Raw genomic sequence first — 20,537 nt, 5'->3', positions numbered from 1 at the left:
AGCAGCTACTATCAGTAGACAGGAGGTACTAATGAAGTTGTAGTAATATTTTGTATCTCACTATCAATGACACTGGTGTGTTCACTCGGTGAAAATATACTGAGCTATCTACTAAAAATCTGTGTACTTTTTTGTATACTTAGTAATTTATTAAAAATATATTATTAAGAAATCATCACCTGAAAACCTAACTGACTACATAGCAGGGATATAAAGAACTTAAAAGCCTAAGAAAGAAAACAGACAAATAATTAGGCAATTTCACTAGACAGTACACAGGAATGGTACAGAACCTAACCTGGAAGAGGTAAAGGAAAGCTTCCTGAAGCTCCACCGGAATTGAATCCGAAAGGTCAAAAAGAAGCCAGTCAAGCAAAAAGAGGTAGGGAGGAAAAGGGACAGAGAACAGGTCAGGTTAGGAAAATGCAGGCACAAAAACAAGAGATAAAGTACCTTATCTGAAAGGAAGCCTAAGTTCAGTAAGAGCGGTTCAAAGAATTAAGAAAAAGAGCAAGGTGGAAAACCTAGAGTCAGATCATGAATCTCATGTGTGCCATGTTATAGTTTCAGCTTTATCCTAAAAGCAATGAAAAAGCACTTAAGATCTTTTAACAGGAAAAGACATGATTAGATCTGTATTTGTAGTATAAAGATTCCTGCCACACTTGCAAGCCTATTTTGTGAAAAATTAGATTGCAAATTCCCCCATGCTTTTTACCATTATCTTGCCCCACCCACATGCTCAAATAAACACAGTCAACACTAAAGGACCGAGTCACATGGCCCAAGTCCTCTGGCTTGTTAACAGCCTAGGAAAAAGAGTTGAACCACAGAAATTGATTCTTGAGAATTCAAACCAGAAAACACTAGGAAGTCAGCAACGGAGTCCAAACTTATAAGACAGCTGCAGGATGGTGGCATGGGAATCACACAGTAATTCTGAAGAGAGAGAATTTGGTAATAAAAGGAAGCTATGAAATAAAGGGGGGGAAACTGGAACACAGGGGAAAAAAATCAATGAATTAAGAACTAGCTAAGAGTAGCTAAAACAAAGTATTAGCTTGTTCAACTCTTACTGTGAAAGTGGGTTTGTCCTTACAATCTTTTCTTTTTTCATCTATAACCTTCTCATTTATACCCTTTATTTCCAAAATATATTACTATCAAACCAAAAACTTAAGTCACAAATCCAGCTGCCTAATGGCCATCCATATCTTGAAAAACTATATAGCCACCAAACTCAACATGTCACAGCGAATCCCTCTATTCCTATTTCCTGACCAAATAAAACCCCACTATTCCCTAGTATGTATTCCCAACAGTGTGAGGTATAAACAAGAAACTTAGATTTTATATTGTATGAATCTCTCCCTATTCTCAATCCAACAAAATCAAGTCATCTACTCCCAATACCCAAATCCAGACCCCTGTTGTCATGATCTAATTCTTGGATAAGCCTTCTGATATTTCTGCTTTTAACCTTTATCTAAATCTATCCTCCTCACTGCAGCCAGTGACCTTCTAAAAAAGCAAATCTGATCATTTCAGTCCTTTAAGTCCTTCAATAACTTATTTGATAAATATTTCACCACCATTAAAAATAATTATTCCATGGATGCTCAGTTTCAATGATAAATTTAATGCTATTATTTTAAAGGCTCAACACGAACGAGCAGGAAATGTTTTCAAATCCTGAAAATTATTTACATATATTACAGCTGATAGGGTCCTCCTAGTGGAGCAACAGCACTATGAAGCTATCCACAGCTAATCAGTACCAAGTTCAATCCCTGGCCAGGGAGGTGACCCACATGGCATGGCAGACCTCTCCTGTTTCTTCCACTACTCCCCTCAGCAGTGTATTTCAGTAGATCTCCTGTTCTGCTCCCCACTCAGTCTCTGGTGAGTCCTTTAACACACACACATCGGCTCCATCCCTCCCACCACCCCCATGTGCTCCAGTTCTTATATGCATTAATAAATAAATCTTTAAAAAAAAAAAAGCTGATGCATTTAAAGGAAAGGATGCAGCATTATTTGTAAACGCAAAAAATGAAAATTAACCTCAAGATCAGCAAAATGGAACACTATCCAGTCAATAACTATTATCATTGAATGATCTCTAGGTTCTATTGGGGGAAAGAGGGTATTGGGAGGTCTAGGCAGAGTGTGAGCATATGCATTATATGCAAGCATTTGTTGTGAAGTTTTGAGGACATCAATGTAGGCTAGTATGTACTAGAAAATCATAGAAGGGACACACAATGTTGGAAAAAGTGGTTGCCTCTAAAAAGGGAAAGCGAGGATAAAGGAGGGAGAGCAACTTTACTGCAACCACTTGAACCTATTGACTTTTACAGTTTCTCCTTACTATGTATAATTTTAAAGTGATTTCCCCTCCTTAGCTCCAGAAACTCAAAATAAAATTTTTTAATGCAATGACTACCAAAATCTCCCTATACTTGATTTTGTGAACATTAAACATTAAAATTATGCACCAAAAATCTAGTATAGCATTACATTTCTTAACAGTTCACTTCAACTTTAAAAAACAACATTTTAATCAAGATAAAATTCACAATTGAAAAAGCTGTGATGCCATCAGTGAACATTTATGATAACTGTACTTGTTCCTTGCACGAGCAAAGGCCAGGCAACAGAACCGTGTTTTTAAATTGACATTAAAACTTGAGATTAAGGGAAATTATAAATCTTACTTTTCCAACAAACTCAAAAGCAGCAACAACAAAATCCCCATCTAAGACTTTTGGTCGTGATAACATTATTCAAGTGTATTCAAATGTCGGGTTATACTGCACACCTGAAACTTAAGCTATATCCTAATGTCAACTCAATTAAAAAAGTCTATTCTGCAAAAAAAAAAAAAAAAGAAAAACAGTGCAAGAGATCTCTGAAAATTTCTAAAGAGGTGAAGGAAATGATACTACATAGAGACAGAACTATATCCATTAGTATAATGCAATTTAATCCTTATGGAGGTCCCTAAAATGTCAGTTCTGTACAATTTCACACGTTGTTGAAGATGAAAAGCAGACTATGTGACCTTATAATAAATAGCGCGCGAGTGCATACACTCAGATAAAAACACACACACACACCCTGCCCTGGGCTTCCAAACTCTTCCCTCTCCCTCTCTCTTTAGTCACTAGACTTTAAACGTTCCAACCCGGTGTCACTTGGTCCCCTTAAGCCCCACAAAGGGGAATATACTAAGTGGCTGGGCAAATCCCCGCCAGGATTTATAGGTAAAACCTATTCAATCAAAGAAAGGACCCGGAGTTAAGAGCGATAACAAGGTCCGCCAGAGGAAAGGCTGCAGTAGCCGGTGGGAGGTGGTCGCCATCCGAGAGTGTCTACAGAAAGGCTGACTTCAGATCTACCAGGAGATAAGAGCATCAAGAAAGAGACCGAGAACCTTGCTGAGTAGGGGCAGAGCTCGTAGGCTCCCCAGGGAGCTAGCTGGATGCGCTGGGAAGGAGGAGGCTGCGCAGCGACTGATCAGCCAAGAACTCAGGGTTGCAAAGCGGGAGGGGGCGGCCGTGGCTGGTCCCGGAGGAGCTGTGATCGGGACTGTTCACGGGAGGATGTAACGGAATCTGGAGGCTCCATTAAGAGTCCAAAGCGAGTCCGAGGGGTTCTAAAGGGGGTGCTGGCGAGGGGGTGGGGGGAGTAGCCCACGACAGGACTGCCGGGAAGGCTGGATTGGCCAGGAAAAGGTCTCGCCAGTAGAAGATACAATAGGTGGGGTCTCGTGGGCACCGGGGCCAAGATCTAGTGTCTGGAAGGCTCCCGGGCTGACCCGCTTATGGGGCGTCTCCACAGGGACGGGGCGGGGCGGCCCCGCCAGAACCCAAGCGCGAGCCTGAGACGTGGGCCGGGCTGGGCGGCAGGCCGCTCGCAGGGCGGCTGGGGCGGGTCTTACCTCGGGCGCCGCCGCGGTGGCCACCACGGCCCCCTCCTCTTCGGCGGAAAACGCCTCCCACCCTTGGATCCAGGATCAGGCCGGAGGAGGCAGCAGAAGACGAGGCCACCAAGGGTCGGACGGTTCCGGACAGGGTGGGCCCAGCTGCCTCAGGGTCCAGGCCAGCGGCCGCCCCGCATCCCCCGCCCTGTCAGCGAGACTCCGCCCGGCCGGGGCAGGCACATCCCCCGCCGCACCCCTCCCGGAGAGCACGATTTGGAACGCCGCCTCGGCCGCGGCTGCCGCCGCTGCGGACGCCTCCTCAGGCGCCTCTCACCGTGGGACCTGAAATCAACAACCACCGCCAACCGCCGCCGCGTCCCTCGTTCGCTCCGGCCCGCGCGCCCCCGAACCCGCGCACGCGGCCCCGCCCCGCGCGACTCTCGGGCTGCAGACGGGCAGGCGCGGGCGCACTTACCTCCCACGCCCCCTACCGCCTGCCGAGACCAGCACGCCCGCCGGGCCTCGGCCCCGCCCCCTCTCGTGACGCTGCCCGACTGGCCCGCCTCGCGCTTGCGCGGGCACGCCCCGTTTCTTCATTCCCCTCCACCCCTCTCCCCAGCGGCCCCGCCTAAGGTTTTTTCCTCACCTTACGGCAGAGCGGGGAGATCAGCCTTATAATCAGTCTCCCCCTACTGGAGAAAAATGTCGCAAGGTTGTGTAGGAAATTCTGGGTTTGCGACCGTAGCTCTCGCTTTCCGGCCAATACAGAGGAGTCTGAAGGCTGGTTGGGGCGGTGAGGTCCAAGGCAGGTAAGAGCCGCCGACCCACTTCGGTTTGTCTGTCAGGGCGTCTCGGCCGGGCACCTCTCGGCCACCCACATAATACTGGCCGGCCGATACCCCCTCCCCATTCTGGCGCTAGGTTCTCAGCGCCGCCCCCCGCAGCCCCCGCCCCTTTCCACGCACGCCCCCGCCCCCAGCTTCCGTTTCCTAGTCTTCCTTTCCATTCATTCCTCGGACTTTTCTCTGAGTGCTTTTCCTACCTTATGCGCCAGAAAGTCAGAAAGAATGAAATTTTGTCAGCTCTCTGAAGAATTGTGCTATGTAGGAGGCCATGAGCAAGCCAGGATAGTAAAACGAAACTATTATAAAAATGCACGGTATACTCAGAACACAGAAAAGGGGCCCCTGATTTGTGTAGAACATGAGGAAACCCGTCCCAAGGTGACCTTTGGGTCTCTTCGTGGCTGATCAAAGAACTGCGATCAGAGAAGCAAAAAGGACGATTACAAAAGCTTCTGACAATATTGACCTGGAATAACACAAAGAGAACCAGAATTTTGCTAGTGGAATGAAAAGTTAGGGGGATGGAATATTTTCGTAAAGGGTGAAAGATGAGGGGCAAGAATGTTGACTGACTAGAAGAATCTTTTCCTTAAAGATGGGAGACTCTTAGACATGAAAGTGTAACATGGAACCGAGAGTGGACAGTTGATTGAGGGCGGCTAATGCACAGGATCTAGAGTAATGGAACTCAATCTTCCGTATATATATAATATATACACACACACATATATATTATATATATAGACGTTAGAACCATCTGGGACGCCTATTTAAAAATAAAACAAGGCTCTTGCCACAATTTATGAAAAAATTGGTGTTAGGGCCAAGGGATCAGTACTTTTTTTTAAAAACTCCCGGTGACTCTTAATGGTGAGGCTTGAGAACCACTTAACTAGAGAAAAGGAAAGAATGGAAACTTGGGAAGGGCAGGAAGTTGATGGAGTTTACTATAACATTAAGATGAGAGTCATTTGAAGATTGAGAATTGGGGGAACAATGAAGCTTGAACAGAGTGATGGAAGTTTGGAATAACTTCTGGGAAGCTGAAGGCATCACTCTTGCCTTCCCCATCCCACACATTCCACCCTTCAGTCTTACCAGAGCCACCTCAGTTATTGTTTCCTCTCCCATTCCCATCTACCCAGGGTGTATCAACTGGGTCCTGCCTTAGATCTCAAGGGCATCCTTCTTTCTATTCCACAAAAATTAGATAGAGCTAGACTAATTTATTAGATTCATAGACTAGTTCCCACTCCCCTGCAATGCCAATTTAGACTCTACTATTATTCATTTTAAACAGACCTTTAAGTAAGGAGTAAAATAAAAAGATGTCTATGATACAGCCCTATTAGGAGCTCATAGTATTGAAGACAACAAATTTTAAACGAGGAAGAATTCACTTGGCAGAGAAGAGGTGTCTAGGCAAAGGCCAAGACCGTGTCTGGCTACTGACTTTTTAACTAGGGTTAATCAAAAAACCTGTCTATCTGCCTCCAGATAAGAGAGAGTTGTCTGGAATGACTAGAGCTTAGTACAGAGAATAGGGGTGGAGCAGCGATAAAGACGATAAAGTAGGTGTGAACAGATTGTGAAAAGCCTTGAATTCCAGGCTAAAGTGTTTAGATTATATACTATAAGCAACATGTATAAATAACAAAGGTAAAAATAAAATAATCTGTTTTATGCTGTGGATCTCTGACAACCTGGACTGTGTATCCTTACCTCAGAGTAATGTTTTTAAATATATAAATAAAATACCTAAAAATCAGCTTTACTGATATTTTTTAAACAGTTAAACAACATTTGGGAGCAGGTGTTATTACATAATTTCAAAACAGTGTGAATATATATGTAATAGTATGAATTATATTTGAGGTACCTGCAAAACTTTAATGTGTAATAGTATTAATTATATTTGAGGTACCTGCAAAACTTTAATGTGATGTGAACATAATGATATTTCTATTGGTGATAGATATAAGAACTGTCTTTTCAAGGTCAAGACTGTTCTTTGCTTGCCAATTCCTTAAACTTTAGATGAGCAAAACACAATAGCAAACAGAAAGAAAGTTGTCAAGACCTAAGTAACTATTCTATGGAAACTTACTAACCATATCTCAGCTAGTCCCCAAACTGAATTTGGGATCCTAGTATTTACAATCTAAATGAATAATGTAAGGTTACTTAAGTTTCAGAACTAAATTGTCTGAGAGGCTACCTTCTTCAGCAAATGCTGACTTTCTTCCATTTACTATTAGATAATACATGGGTGGTCATATAACTGAACACTGACTGAAAATAAGGTTTTTGTAGAGATTGAAGTTTCTCTTTCTGTCCCTTTTTTGAGAGGAGAACTGGTCTATCTAAAAACAGATTTCTTGGAATTTATGAGAATTGTTAAGAATTTTTACAACAAAAAATCTTTGAAAGTTTCTTTTTTCTAACTTTCAATTAAATGCAGGTGATAGTGATACTGAAACTAAAATTTAGTGATACTGAAAATAAAAATTGTACTGAATAGTTATTTTTAAGCATCTGTGTTATAAGTTTACAGAACTTAAGCCTACTTTCTCTGACCGCCAACAAATAAGTAAATACTCTCTCAGAGGTGCATAATAGGTAAAAGCTTTCAAAACTGTAGCCCAAGGATTTCAAGCTTTAGTTGGCTCTGATTTTCTCTCTCCTGCTTCTTGCAGCAACTTTGCCCTTATATCAGCAACTAAATTGCATAGTTGCTGGAAATGTTTAGCCCTACTTGATAATATATAATTGAAACTTGCTCAGGGTAACTCACAAGTATTTGTGTTAATTAACATTTAAAGACAAATCACTAAGACAAAATTATTTATGTATTATTGATTTCCACCAGACCCTAACAGAACAGTACAGAAAAACACAAATATTATTTCTTTCATTCACATGTTATATATATTTTGAACCCCTACTATGTGGCAAGCAGATTTTGAAGCCTATTAATTAGGTGTTTGTAATAACAATTTACCCCTAATAATTTACCAGACTCTGAAATCTAGAGGACAAATAAGATTAAAAGATTATGGCTTTTCATACCCTTTCAGTAGTGTGTTTGCTTATAGTTACTGTGTGCTAAACACAGTGATTATTTATGAAATCAGGCAGATTATGACTTCAGCTTGGCCTCACCTTATCAACATTTGTTACTATATATACTAAAATAATATTCTGCTCACTCCTATATAAAATATTATCTTGGTAAAGTCTCTTATTAAATCTGTTGACCTCCCCACACACTACCTTTATCCTCCACTCATTTCCAATTTTGCATTTGTGTAAAGTCATTTATGAGAAATTTTAAGCAAAATAAGATCACTTATTTATACAGCATACAATAGCAAAAGGTGGAAGGTAAAAAGTTAAAGGGTGAAATAATAGACGGAGAATAAAATTTCTTTTCATGATCAATACCACTTTTTAAGATTGCAGTAAGTAGAGATCCCTAGGACTAGAAGACGTCCTAAAAGGTCACTTAGTTTACTTCCTAACCCAAGGCAGGGCCAAAAGGAGTTTATGAATAGTTATTAGACATCATCATCATACCAAGTTGCTTTGCTCTTTTCAGACCTGAATTCCCTAGTTGTAAAATATTCATGTTAGAGGAATATTGTTCAAATCTATAAAATTGAGAAACCTTCCTCTATTTATAACAATGTTATGTTCTTAGGAATTTTTCAAAATAAATTTCATTTTTGTATTGTGTTAGAAATACCTTCATTTAGTAAAATGTAGAGTTTGTCAAGTGAAACTAACAGGGGTTAGTAAAATTTAATCACTGTTCTTAATGGGGCTGTATAAATCTTCATGGTAATTTTTATTTACCACTTTATACAAATCTCTGGGTGGTTTAGGCTTACCTAAAAGGAAACATTTAATTGAGGGAAATTGAAACAACAAAAAAGGCTTGAATTTCCTTCCTGAAATTTTTTCTGCTAGTGCTGCCATGAAAGACACTTTTGGTCTTAAATGTGATTCTTTTTGTGAAATTGCCAGTGAAGTCATGTTAGAAGTTAGGACATGATCCAATATTAATAAACATCAATTACTTTTTAATCTTTTTGTTTGAAAGTTTACAGAAAAGAGATAAAATTTGTTTATAAGGGACAGAAATGAGACTCATGAGTTAAACATTTAAGTGAGTATAAGAGTGAGAGGTAGTACATTTTTTTTCTGAATGAAAATATCTGTATTTATTATGTGCTCTTTATAAGAAGAAATAAAGCATATATTATCAAAAGGAGGAAGGTAAAAAGTTAAAAGGTATTAATAATCCTCTTCTTAAATAAAACTAAATTTAAACTTTGAAAGACCATCAGCCTTGCTTATTTTTGTGTATATTTTTCTCATGCAAATTTTTAATCTTCCTTTTCATAGTATATGAAGAACATCTTCCTTTGTCAATAAATTTATATTTGCAACTTTTTTTAATAGTTTAAAGTAGTCCACTGTGTGAAAATCCTATTTAAATTTATCTGTCTTCTCTGGATTTTCAGATTGTTTCTAGTTTTTCTATTATAAATATTGCTGTGGTGAACACATATTTTAAATTGTTGCACACATACTTAATGTTTATGTTACAATAAATTTTTGAGACTATACTACATACCTATATAAAATATAATGGCAAATCACCCTTTAAAAAGGTTGCATTTGTTTACTCTCTTATGAACAGTGAGAATATCTGTTTTTCCATAGTCTCTTAGCAAAACTGTCTATTATCAGTTTTTCTCATCTTTGTTAACTTGATAGGTAGAAAATTAAATACTGCTTTAACTTGCTTTACTTATATAACTGGTAAGCTGTCAAGAGTAGTTTTGTGTGTTTACTGGCCAGTTATATACATATATTAAGCTTTCTTTCCTTCAAATCCTATTTTTCTAATATTTTTGTTTCACTTTTTAACATTTAAATTTTATTCCATATGAATTATAATTTGATATAAAGTATGAATAACAACTTGTCCCAAATGCATTTATTAGATATAGTTAGCATATCCCAAACGTCACTGCACAGATAATAAGATATTAATAGATGTTCCACTAAAGAAAGAAAGTACATCATGGTCAAATGAGTTTGGGGAAAAAACAGACTAAGAAAAATTAAATATTTTTATTACAGAACATCAAACTTTTGCTGTGTTTGTATGGATTATGAATCTCCAATAAGGAGTTTTAGGGCACAGCATTTCCCTAATTTATTTAACCACATAATCTTTTTTTTTTTTCTCTTAAGAAATACCTGTGCAGCCTTTGGGAAATGTGCTGTCCAAAATAATAACCAAGAGCCTCTTGGGATTATTTAACTTTAATTAAAATTAAATATTTCATTCCTCAGTCACACTAGCCACATTTCAAGTACTTGCTCAAAAGTGACTAGAGACTGTACAGAACATTGTAAATAAAGAACTTTTCCCTTATCACAGAGTCCTGTTAGGTAGTGCTGCTACAGAACATAGGATGCACAGAACACATGGAAAGCGTGGGTGATCTGAAGTTTCTCCCATTAATTTGTAATGGCGCCATCATATTTAAAATTTCTAAAAATGTATGGGTTTGTTTTTGTGCTATTCCATTGGCTTACATATTTCTGCCCTAATACCACAAAACTAGTTGTGAATCAAGCTCCTGTATCTTTATCTTTTCCCCTCAGTACAGAAATGCAGAATTCTTGTGTGAAATAGGAAGTGAGACCATAATCCATTATTCATCTATTCTGACAAGCTCTGTTTTAGGCCATAGGGCTAGGATAGTGAGCAAGCAGACATGGCCCCTTGTTTTCTTACTCTCACGGATCTTCATTCTTATTTTGGAGAGGGGTGTGAAATGTAGTGTACATGCATGTGTTTGTGTGTGTGTGTGTAAAGAGAAAGATAAAATTAACTAAGAAGCAAATAAAATATAATTTAAGAAATTAGTGGAGAGCAGTCATGAGAGCTATGCAAGGAATTAAAGTGATAAGAGGTAGTCAGTCAAAAATAGAGTTATGTGGTCCTTCTGGTGGTCACAGTAGAACTTATATGACTTATATGACTAAGTACTATTTAAACTGAAACCACGGACATAATTAATATTCCTATCCTCATAAGGAAAAAGTATGGCATGTTGAAGACTTACAAGAAGGCTGGTGTGGCGAGGAGATGAAACTGGCGAGTTAGCTGGCACCATGAGAACATGTGGGGGTTTTATAAAACTGGAGTAATCATTTGCTTTCTTTTCCCCTTGAGTGTGATAGTGAGCTAGTGGAGGGTTTTAAACAGGAGACAAATATGACATGACCTAAAAATATAAAGAGTTGTCCTGATAGCTTGTGGGAAATTTATTGGAGGGGTCAGTAGTAGAAGTAAAGAGACATGTAAGGCTAGGTCAAGGTAAGAAATGATAATGGGGTTTGGCTACAGAAGTGGAAGTGGAAAGCATTAGAGACAGATTCAGAACATTTTTGAATCAGCAAGCCTTATTATAGATCATATGTGAGCTCTAAAGATAGCAAACTCTGGGGGAGTGTCTATGTTGCATCATATAGTACTACATTCAATTTGTGATCTACTTATTATAGACAAAATAGGTACACAAAACACCAATAAATATATTTTGACCAAATGAATAAATCTGCTTTAACGAATGTCTTATTCCTATATACATCTTGGCTAAAAAAGCATAAGCTTATGTTTTTGCCATTAATAATTATTAGGGAATCTGGTACCTAAGAATCAGGGGCTTGCATTACAGGCCTATCAATTATGGACAATAATTACACTGTCTACTCAAGTGTGCAAGTCAGCAAAGGAGAGCGAACGAAGCAGGGAACAACACCTGCCATCAGAGTGTAAGTGCTCTATGAACCTCATATTTTATGTCTAAAATCCATGTTTCAGCATTTATGCTGCTATTTGCCCACATTTATGTTAATAATTAAGATATTTTGTTACTGATTAAAATATTTTAAGTCAGCGATTAAATTACTCAGCTCTTTTTACCCCCAAAGCTAGTGAAACTGAAGCTCTAGGAAGATGCTCTGTGATTAGCCTTGTTTGTTTGTTGATACCTGCTGGCACATAGCCATGTATCCATTTAGACAAACACAGACTACATTTATGAGCATTTGCAGCTTTATATAACTTGAAACAAAAAGGCAAAGGGAATGTGACAAGGAACTGTATTTAGAAACAGCTAGCTTTTCTCCTATTCAACTTAAAATGAGTATAACAGCTGCACTTTGCACTTTGTAATGGTTTTGAGAAAACCAAATTGTTCCTTTTTTTTTTTTAAGGAACCCTTATTTAATAATTTGAGGGGAAATAAGTAAGGGTTATTTTTGTTTTCTGTTGGTTTTAAATTTGAAGCTAATTTGTCCGAATCACTACTTCATTCAATAGCCATAGGCATATTTTCTCAGAAGTAATGGAAAGTAATGTGTGTATGCCTTATGAAATGTTTTATATGATTTTGATCTTAGAAATAAATACTTCTGCATATACAATAGATAATTCTTATTTATAGCCTCTGTAATTAGTATTTATAAGCATTCCCTCACCAAAAATCCAATTTGTGTGTTTTTTTTTTTTAATATTTATTTGTGCATTCAGAACTGGGGTACAGGCCAGAGGTACAGGGGCTGTGAGAGGATTCACCAGAGACAGAGTGGGGAGCAGAATAGGCAGATGGACGAAATACACTGCTGAGGGGAGCAGTGGCAAGACAGGAGAGGTCTGCCGCGCCATGTGGGTCACCTGGGGCTGGGGATGGTACTCACAATGAAGTGGCTGCAGCTCACTTGCAGTGCTGCGTCCTAACCTGTTGTGCCACCAGGGAGGGCCCAAAAATTCAATTTGAAACAGCAGTAGCACCTCTAGTAAAGATTAATCTACCTGGAAACTACCTTTAAGATATTTAATAAATATTCAATAAATAACCCAATGATTTCTTAGACCTTTAGAAGCTCTTAAAGTTAATTCAACCTAGGAATTTATAATATATTACAATGAGTGATCTGGAACAGGGACCAACAATTTTTCTCCTCAGAGGCAAACAGTAAGTACCTTAGACTTTGCAGGCTACTGGGCTCGGTTCTTGCAGCTCAGAATCAGCCATAGACAATATGTAAGCAAATTGACATGATCTTCTTACAATAAAGTTGTATTTATAAAAACAGATAGTGGGCCAAATTTGGTCTTTGGACTGTACGCAAGCAAAGGGCTTGATGTCCACTGTACACAGAAGTCAATCATTATGACACTAGCTTTGGGAGAAGAAAGAATTTTATTGCAAGTTTACTGGCAGGAAGACAGGAAATAAGGTCTTCCTGAGGAATAGACTTTGGGCAATTTATTTTCCTGAGGAATATGTTTAAGAGTTAGGGAACAAAGGAAGTATTTAAAAATGCAAGTTGATAGAGGCTGATTGATTGTTTTTTGCTAAATTGTTAAGTAAGTCTAATTTGGGTTCAGAATTACAATAAAACGAGTTTCTCTCTCTTTTAAATGTTTGAACATGAGTAGGGCATCTTGTTTTTTTCTTTTCCTATGGCAATCTGTTCTCAGCAGTTGAGAGACCACCTCAAGACAGTGAATACTGTATTTTAAAACACAGCAGATCAATTTATGAAAAGATTTTCCCTTTTAAGCTAGAATTAGATAATTTTGTTTCATTGTTTCACTTTACACAATTTTATGGTAAAGCCTGTTGTTCATGTAAGATAAGCAGAAAGAGGAAAAAAGCTAAGACAGAAAAATGGTGAAGTAGGAGACCATTGACCCTTGGACTAGAAAACTAGGCATTTTTTAAAGACAAGGACAAGATTTTAAAATTGGCAAAATGTGTACTTAGAATAATGGGACTCTCTAGAGCTAAAAGAACTTTCAGAAGCTTGGAAACGTTGTAAAATTCCACCCCTAGAGATGGTTCACGTACTATACAGAAGTAGGGTTCTGTAATGCATCCCTAGTTCTGGCGTACAACCACTATTTACCAATTCCATAACCCAGTTTACAGATGATGGAGCTGACACCCAGAGGTTGAATGACTTCTGCAGAGTCAGATATCTAACTAGCTACAGGTGGGAAATGAATCCAAGTCTTCTGATTCCCAACCTTGTGTTTTTTCTACTGAACCAGCAGCTCCTTCCCTTCCTTACATCATCAGTAGGGAATCAGAATGACTCCTACTGAGTTGTAATTTCCCTTAATTAAGTTACTTTTTATTACTTTTTATCTAATTATCTTTTTTTTTTTACCTTGTTTCCCAACAGAAATATTCTGTGGTAAGGATTTTGAGATTAATATGAAATCTTTTGTTAAAATTAAACCTGTTTGAAAGTGTTCTATACAGTTCTATGAGTTCATCATTAGTTCATTTAACTGCCAAAGTTGGGAGATATAATAAACTAAGACCTGTAATCACAGGGTGTGTATATACTGATAACACATTAACACCATTGCTTCACTGTGAAGTTGAAAGAACAACTTTCCGTGAAGTTAGCATTCTCTCTTAACACCAAGCTAATGCCCAAAAGCATAGGGTCATGCCCTGGAGATAGATCTGTCCTTGATGACTTTGACTTTATGTAAAAAGACAAATGTTTTTATTTTCAAGAAATATTTAGAATGTATTAGTTAGCACCCCCAAATATAGGAAACCAATTTTTTGAAAGCCTGCGATAAACATTCAGTGTGCTGAGTATTTTCAGTCATGTTTTTAATTTGCCTAACAACCCTGTGAGGCCGGTTTTATTACCTCATTTTATAGATGAAGAAAGTGAGGCCCAGAAAGAGTAAATTGCCCAGAGTCACACAGATAGCAAGTGACAAAATTAGAGCCCAACCTAATGCCTCCTGAACCCAAAACATAGAACTAGATCTATTTTGAAGGACTTTTACAAATAAAACTGTGAGGAAATCTTTGTCTCCCCAGTTGACTCCCTAATATTCTTTATCTTCCACCAGACCAAGTACATATGTCTTCTGATTCTGAAAGAATTTACTATTAATTAACAAAAGAAAATAAAACACAAAACCAAAGCAAAAATAGGCATGTTAAAATGTGACAAAAACCTTAAGAGGTTTTAGTCCTCTTTTTTCCTTACTCTATCTTCTGTCTTCCTTTTAAAAAATGTTTAACTCATCTGGCAAACATTTATTGTATCTCACATATGCCAAGCATAGTGCTCACAGTATAGAAATATCCCTACGTTGCTATTAGGTGGCTCTTGGTTCTTTTGCTAGGTCCACTTCCATCTCCTATTCCTCCCAACCCTTATTATCATCCTCTCAGTTGCCCCAACTAAACCCCCAGACCACTTACCAATTCCTTCTCTCTCATTTACCCTTCTCTGACAACTTAACTCTGCTTACATTTTCTATTCCTCCTTGTCTCTTTATTTCTGCTGCCACTTCCCCAGTGTAGGTCACTATGTCCTACATTTACATCCAGTAAAAATCCAATTGATCTCTACCCCCAATTTCTTTCCCCACCAGCTCATGTATATATTGACTGAATAATCTTTCTAAATAAGCTTCCCAAATCATTGACATTGCTACTGATGTAGCCCCATTTCCTCCATAAATTCCACATGCTGGGGAATTCATCCTGTCACCAGCTAGCTCCCTCTAGTCTTTGCCGACACACCTCATTCCACTTCATTCCTATCAGATTAGACTTAACATTTAAAGGCTCTTTCTTTGTGTCTCTGCCTTTTTCAATGCCCTCCTCTGTGCATCTCTTCTATCTGCCTTTCATGAAGAGCTGACTTTTATGCCACTTTCTCTTTGAAGTCTTTCCCATCTGAGTTTTCCTTTCCTTTTACTCTGTTAGCCAGGAGTGATTGTTCCCTCTTATGAATTCCCATGTCATTTATTTGTGTTTCATGAGTTTCTTGTTTCTCTGACTACGTACATCTTTGTATCTCCTGAAGCACCTAAAATTAGGTATTCCGAAGGTGTTTATTGACTAAAAGAATTGTATATTTATTATGTGTTCATAACAACATAATAAACTTGGTGAGGATAAGAACTATGACTGTTTTATTCCCATTATGTATTTCCAACTTTCAGCACATAGGAAATACTCAAGCATTTGTTAAATAATATATATCATCATTTTTAGTTATTGGGATATAAATTTCCTGATGATTATACATGTCTGGAACTACTTTGTTACATGTTTTAAGATCTTAGTTACCTATGTTTCCTCATTTAATATTGACAAATACTCAGGGATAAAGGTCATTATTAATATTCTCACTTTACAGAAAGAAAACTGAGGCTTAAAGAAATTAAATAATTTGCTTATGATCACAGTCAGTGAGTAACAGAACCAAGTCTAAAATTTAGGTTTTCAGATGTGCAGTTCAGAGTTTTCTTTTGAGACCAGGGTGTTTTGGCCAAAGACTGCTTTGGTTCAATTTGCTTTAGAATAGTTGGGGTTAAACTATTGTAGTCATAGTGTGTGGGAATAGGTAGATCCCTGACTTGATCCATTATTTCTCTGTTGGACGTTTCCAAAACCAAACAGACAGCACATAAACTACTTTTGAAGGAAATGTTGACCCCGCCTGTGGATACTCCCTGTGTTGTGAGATACCCATCTATGCAGGCACTCTTCTTTCAGGATTATATCCTTAGTTGGGTTATATGTTAAGATGTGGTTCTGATTCATCTGGCAACCTAGAAAGCAGGTCTCCATTCTGACACTCCCCACTGGGTGTGGAGTGTTCATTGATGGCAAGTCACAGAGATTCACAGAGCCTTGCTCCTTCACAAGCAGTCACTCCCTTTCATATGCTCAAGTCAAATCTGCCGCAGTCGCAGTACCTGACTCCACAACATTTCTTGTACTAGGTGGCTGTTTAGGATCATATAAGAAAACAATCCTCTGGAGCTATTTCATCTACTCTAAAGTTACTGTGGTTTACTCACTATGATACACTGTGTCTTTTATGAAAATTTCTTGAGAGAAAACTGTCTGACCTTAATACAAAGAATGTTTGTAAGCCTCTCCTGAGCAGTTGCTTTGGTTTTACCTTACCGGCGGACGGACGTTGTGAATGTTTAACTTAACACTTTCTGGTTAGCTGCCAAAAAGCTTAGAGCCAGATTTTGGTCCACCCAAAACAAATGTGCTCTATGCCTCGTTAACTTCATTCCTGGCTCAAGCTTATGTCTCTGCACAAGTTATTCTTTCCTCTTAAGAAAGTCTTATTTCATACCATTTTATTTTATATATCTTCCCATAAGTAAATCTATGTTATTTCTGAAGTATTTCACATCATGATACACTGTGTGCACATAAAACCATTTTTAAAACATAAAACCATAAAAAAAAGCATAAAACATTTAAAAACATTTAAGTGTTTTTCCTTATGGAGTATATTTTTCTGTACAGGTTTTTGTAGGTTTTGATCACATAAAAATTTGCCACAAGTTTTTATTGTTGTAATGACGTAGCCAGGTGGTACGACAACAAACAAGTCTAATGGTCAGAGTCTATTAAATCGATTTCATAGTTCTAGCCCCATCTTTCACTGAAGTATTATTATTTTCTTATGTTGTGCTTTGCCTTGTACTCTCAATCTGCATGTGACAGTTTATCACTCTGTGATTTTTAAAGTGTTATTCTGCCAGGTCAGTGCTTAGTAGTGAACTCTCTCTGTTAGGCTCAAATAATGTCACCCTCTGCACCTACTTCCCTTTGTTAGCAGCTTACCCCAGGATCAGGTGTTCCTAAGTATATTAATCTTATCATACAGCTTGTCTTACTCCTACTCCAGGTTAGTCATGCTTTTGTTCAGATGAGATGGTATGAATGGATGTTTGTTTCCAACCACATTTGCTTTCATTGGTTTAGACTTTTATCTAGACTTTATAATCATCCTGCTAATACCCAATTTGTAACATAAATATCATTCATACAACATTTTATACTCTAAATTCCATTGAATAAAAATATTTGACCTTTCTACCACTGTCTGAGGTCTGTAAAGCAGATCTGTGACATTTTTTAGCAGATGACAAAAGCAAGGATAAAATCATTTAAATGCTTGCTTTAGATGATACCAGCAAGCCAGTGGTAGAACAAGGGCTAGATCCTGGTCTCCTGATTCCCATGCCATACTATCTTTCAATGCCAAAAGAATTTCTAATTTACGTTATAAACTTATCACAGTTTTTACTTTATTCCTGACGTTATTTTATTCCTGACATTAAAGATAGGAACTGGGCAAAGATATAAACCACTCATGCTCATAACTGGGCAGAATCAGGAATGAATTTCATTTATATACTCTTGTGATTTTCTTGTTCTTCAAATTACAATTCCTTTTTAACTACAACACTATTACTTTAATCATGGAATAAATAAGAAATATTATCTCCTGAAAATTAATGTTGAAATAGATATTACATCCCTTAGTAATTAGCAACATTTTTCTTTATGCTCTCTGAAAATTCATCTTTAATCTAAAAATAAGTTACTTTTGTTATCATGCATGTTTATTAAAGGATGGAATATTTGGTTAATGCTGTGGAATGTGGTAAAATATCAATTGTAATTTTAACCAATATTTACATGTAAAGAGGAAATTTAAAATGCATACTTACTGCTTCAGTATAGAAATTTTCCAGAGTTTTCATTCTAATTCATTGTTAGCATATAGCACATAAGCTAGAATTTGTTGAATATTTACTTAGTCAATAATTATTGCTAAATACTTTACAATTATATATAATCTTTACCAAAACTGTGAAAAAATACCTACTATTTGTGATCCACATTTTATAGTCAGTTGCCATATTCAGCTGAAAATATTGTGTTGTTTCTCCTTCAGCTTCTGGAATTTCTGAGCAGTCTGGTCAGTACAAAATGGATCCTGTAGTCTTGAGTTACATGGACAGTCTGCTGCGGCAATCAGATGTCTCACTATTGGATCCTCCAAGCTGGCTCAATGACCATATTATTGGGTTTGCCTTTGAGTACTTTGCCAACAGTCAGTTTCATGATTGTTCTGACTCTGTCTGCTTCATCAGCCCTGAAGTCACCCAGTTTATCAAATGCACAGGCAATCCTGCAGAGATCGCCATGTTCCTCGAACCCCTGGGCCTCCCCCACAAGAGAGTTGTATTTTTAGCCATCAATGATAATTCCAACCAGGCAGCTGGAGGAACCCATTGGAGTTTGCTGGTTTATCTACAAGATAAAAATAGCTTTTTTCATTATGATTCCCATAGCAAGAGCAACTCAGTCCATGCAAAGCAGGTAGCAGAGAAACTGGAAGCTTTCCTAGGCAGAAAAGGAAATAAACTGATCTTTGTGGAAGAAAAAGCCCCTGCTCAACAAAACAGCTATGACTGTGGGATGTATGTGATATGTAACACTGAGGCCTTGTGTAAGAACTTCTTCAGGCAACAGCCAGAATCACTGTTGCAGCTCCTTACTCCTACATACATCACTAAGAAGAGGAGAGAATGGAAAGATCTCATTGTCAGTCTCGCTAAAAATTAGCTTTCAAATATATTTGTGACTTCTGAAGTCTCCTCTTTCTGCCCATTCCTATTTACTGGATGGCTGCAATCTCAGTGCCTGAGGGAAGATGCCTGGTAGGAGGGAAGCTTGAAAGAATGTCACTTTCTGCCTGATCCTGATGGAAAGTTTCACTTTAACCCTAACTTGAGAGTGTTCTATGAAAATGTCTCAGTTATATACAGAAACCTAAAACAAAACTATGAACATTTATTAGTTCCCTTTTGGTTTCCTTTATCCATACTGAATATTCCAGAAGAAAAGCAGTGGCCTGTAAAACAAATCAAGAATGTATGGCATCTAGATGAATATGAGAAGAAAAATACAGAAAAACCAAAAACTTTTTGGACAGCCCACATATTTTAAGAGCTCGATGGGCTAGACCAGACCAAGACCTAACCTCCTTAACGATGTGGATATTGTGACAATCGGTTACTCAGGTCTGTGATATCTCTCCCATTCACCTTGCAAAGTCGTTCCTGGCTACCTGCTTAACCTTTGCAAATATTTGATAAAGGTGATGTTATCCCACCTTCCCCCAGCTGATTCCTGGAATACTTTAAGGAACGGGGATCCTGAGTAACTTCATTAAAATAATTGACTGATGTGTACCTCTTAAACTCTCTGTGGGCCAACTTGCGGCTCTGGATTGACAACAGCTTTCCTTTGCCTTGTCTACTAGCTGCTCACACACTGTCCTTATATCTAAAGTTCTGTGGTTTTAAACTCATAGCTGATAACTTCCCAAGGTTACCTGTCATTTCTGATAAATATTTGCTTCTGTTAAGTATTTTTTTTCTCTCTCTCTAATCTTAATCTGGCAGAATTGCTTTCAGTTATGTCATGATAATTTCAGGACTATTGTGTCCAAAATTTACAGACTAAGTGTTGGTTTGTTTTTGAAATGTAGAGGAGAAAAAGTGACCTTTCTTAACCCTTTCACTTAATTCAAATCTAAGTGATGTAATTTTTTAATGTGGAAATGAGTAAAAAGAAATGCTGTCGCTCCTAAGTGGTGTTTTTTGAGAGTTGTTTCAAATAATTAACAACCAAATGATAATGAGTATACACGTTAATTGTATTCCTAAAGAGAATTAGATTGCAAAGTATTTGAAATATGAAAACCATAGAACAGATTCAGCCATGAAACTTTATTTTCAACTACCTCCCCACCTTAACTCTGCTTTCAGCTCTGCTGGCCCAAAATAACCTCACCACTCAGTT

The 20,537-nt window shown here is 38.0% G+C and overlaps 2 protein-coding genes across 3 annotated transcripts in view; one reads left to right on the top strand and one right to left on the bottom strand.

The window, feature by feature from the left end:
* The window catches only part of MYO9A (myosin IXA), a 196,558-nt gene extending 192,215 nt beyond the window's left edge, over positions 1 to 4,343 (bottom strand). Inside the window, exon 1 of one of the 2 annotated variants that reach the window (XM_004687622.2) lies at positions 3,944 to 4,343. The gene's annotated coding sequence lies outside the window, so the exon portion shown is untranslated. The remainder of the gene's footprint in view (positions 1 to 3,943) is intronic. The other variant, XM_012728607.1, reaches the window with a different exon arrangement.
* Positions 4,344 to 4,583: 240 nt separating this feature from the next.
* On the top strand, positions 4,584 to 20,319 carry SENP8 (SUMO/sentrin specific peptidase family member 8). The gene is made up of 2 exons (XM_012728741.1): positions 4,584 to 4,734; positions 18,622 to 20,319. The coding sequence occupies exon 2, from the start codon at positions 18,657 to 18,659 to the stop codon at positions 19,293 to 19,295; it is 639 nt and encodes a 212-aa protein (XP_012584195.1). The 5' UTR covers positions 4,584 to 4,734; positions 18,622 to 18,656; the 3' UTR covers positions 19,296 to 20,319.
* Positions 20,320 to 20,537: the final 218 nt, after the last annotated feature.

Source organism: Condylura cristata, unplaced genomic scaffold (assembly GCF_000260355.1).
Source record: "Condylura cristata isolate star-nosed mole 26May11 unplaced genomic scaffold, ConCri1.0 scaffold00023, whole genome shotgun sequence".
Lineage (NCBI taxonomy): Eukaryota > Metazoa > Chordata > Mammalia > Eulipotyphla > Talpidae > Condylura > Condylura cristata.
The sequence above is the reverse complement of the archived record's forward strand: the minus strand, read 5'-3'. Positions and strand labels throughout refer to the sequence as shown.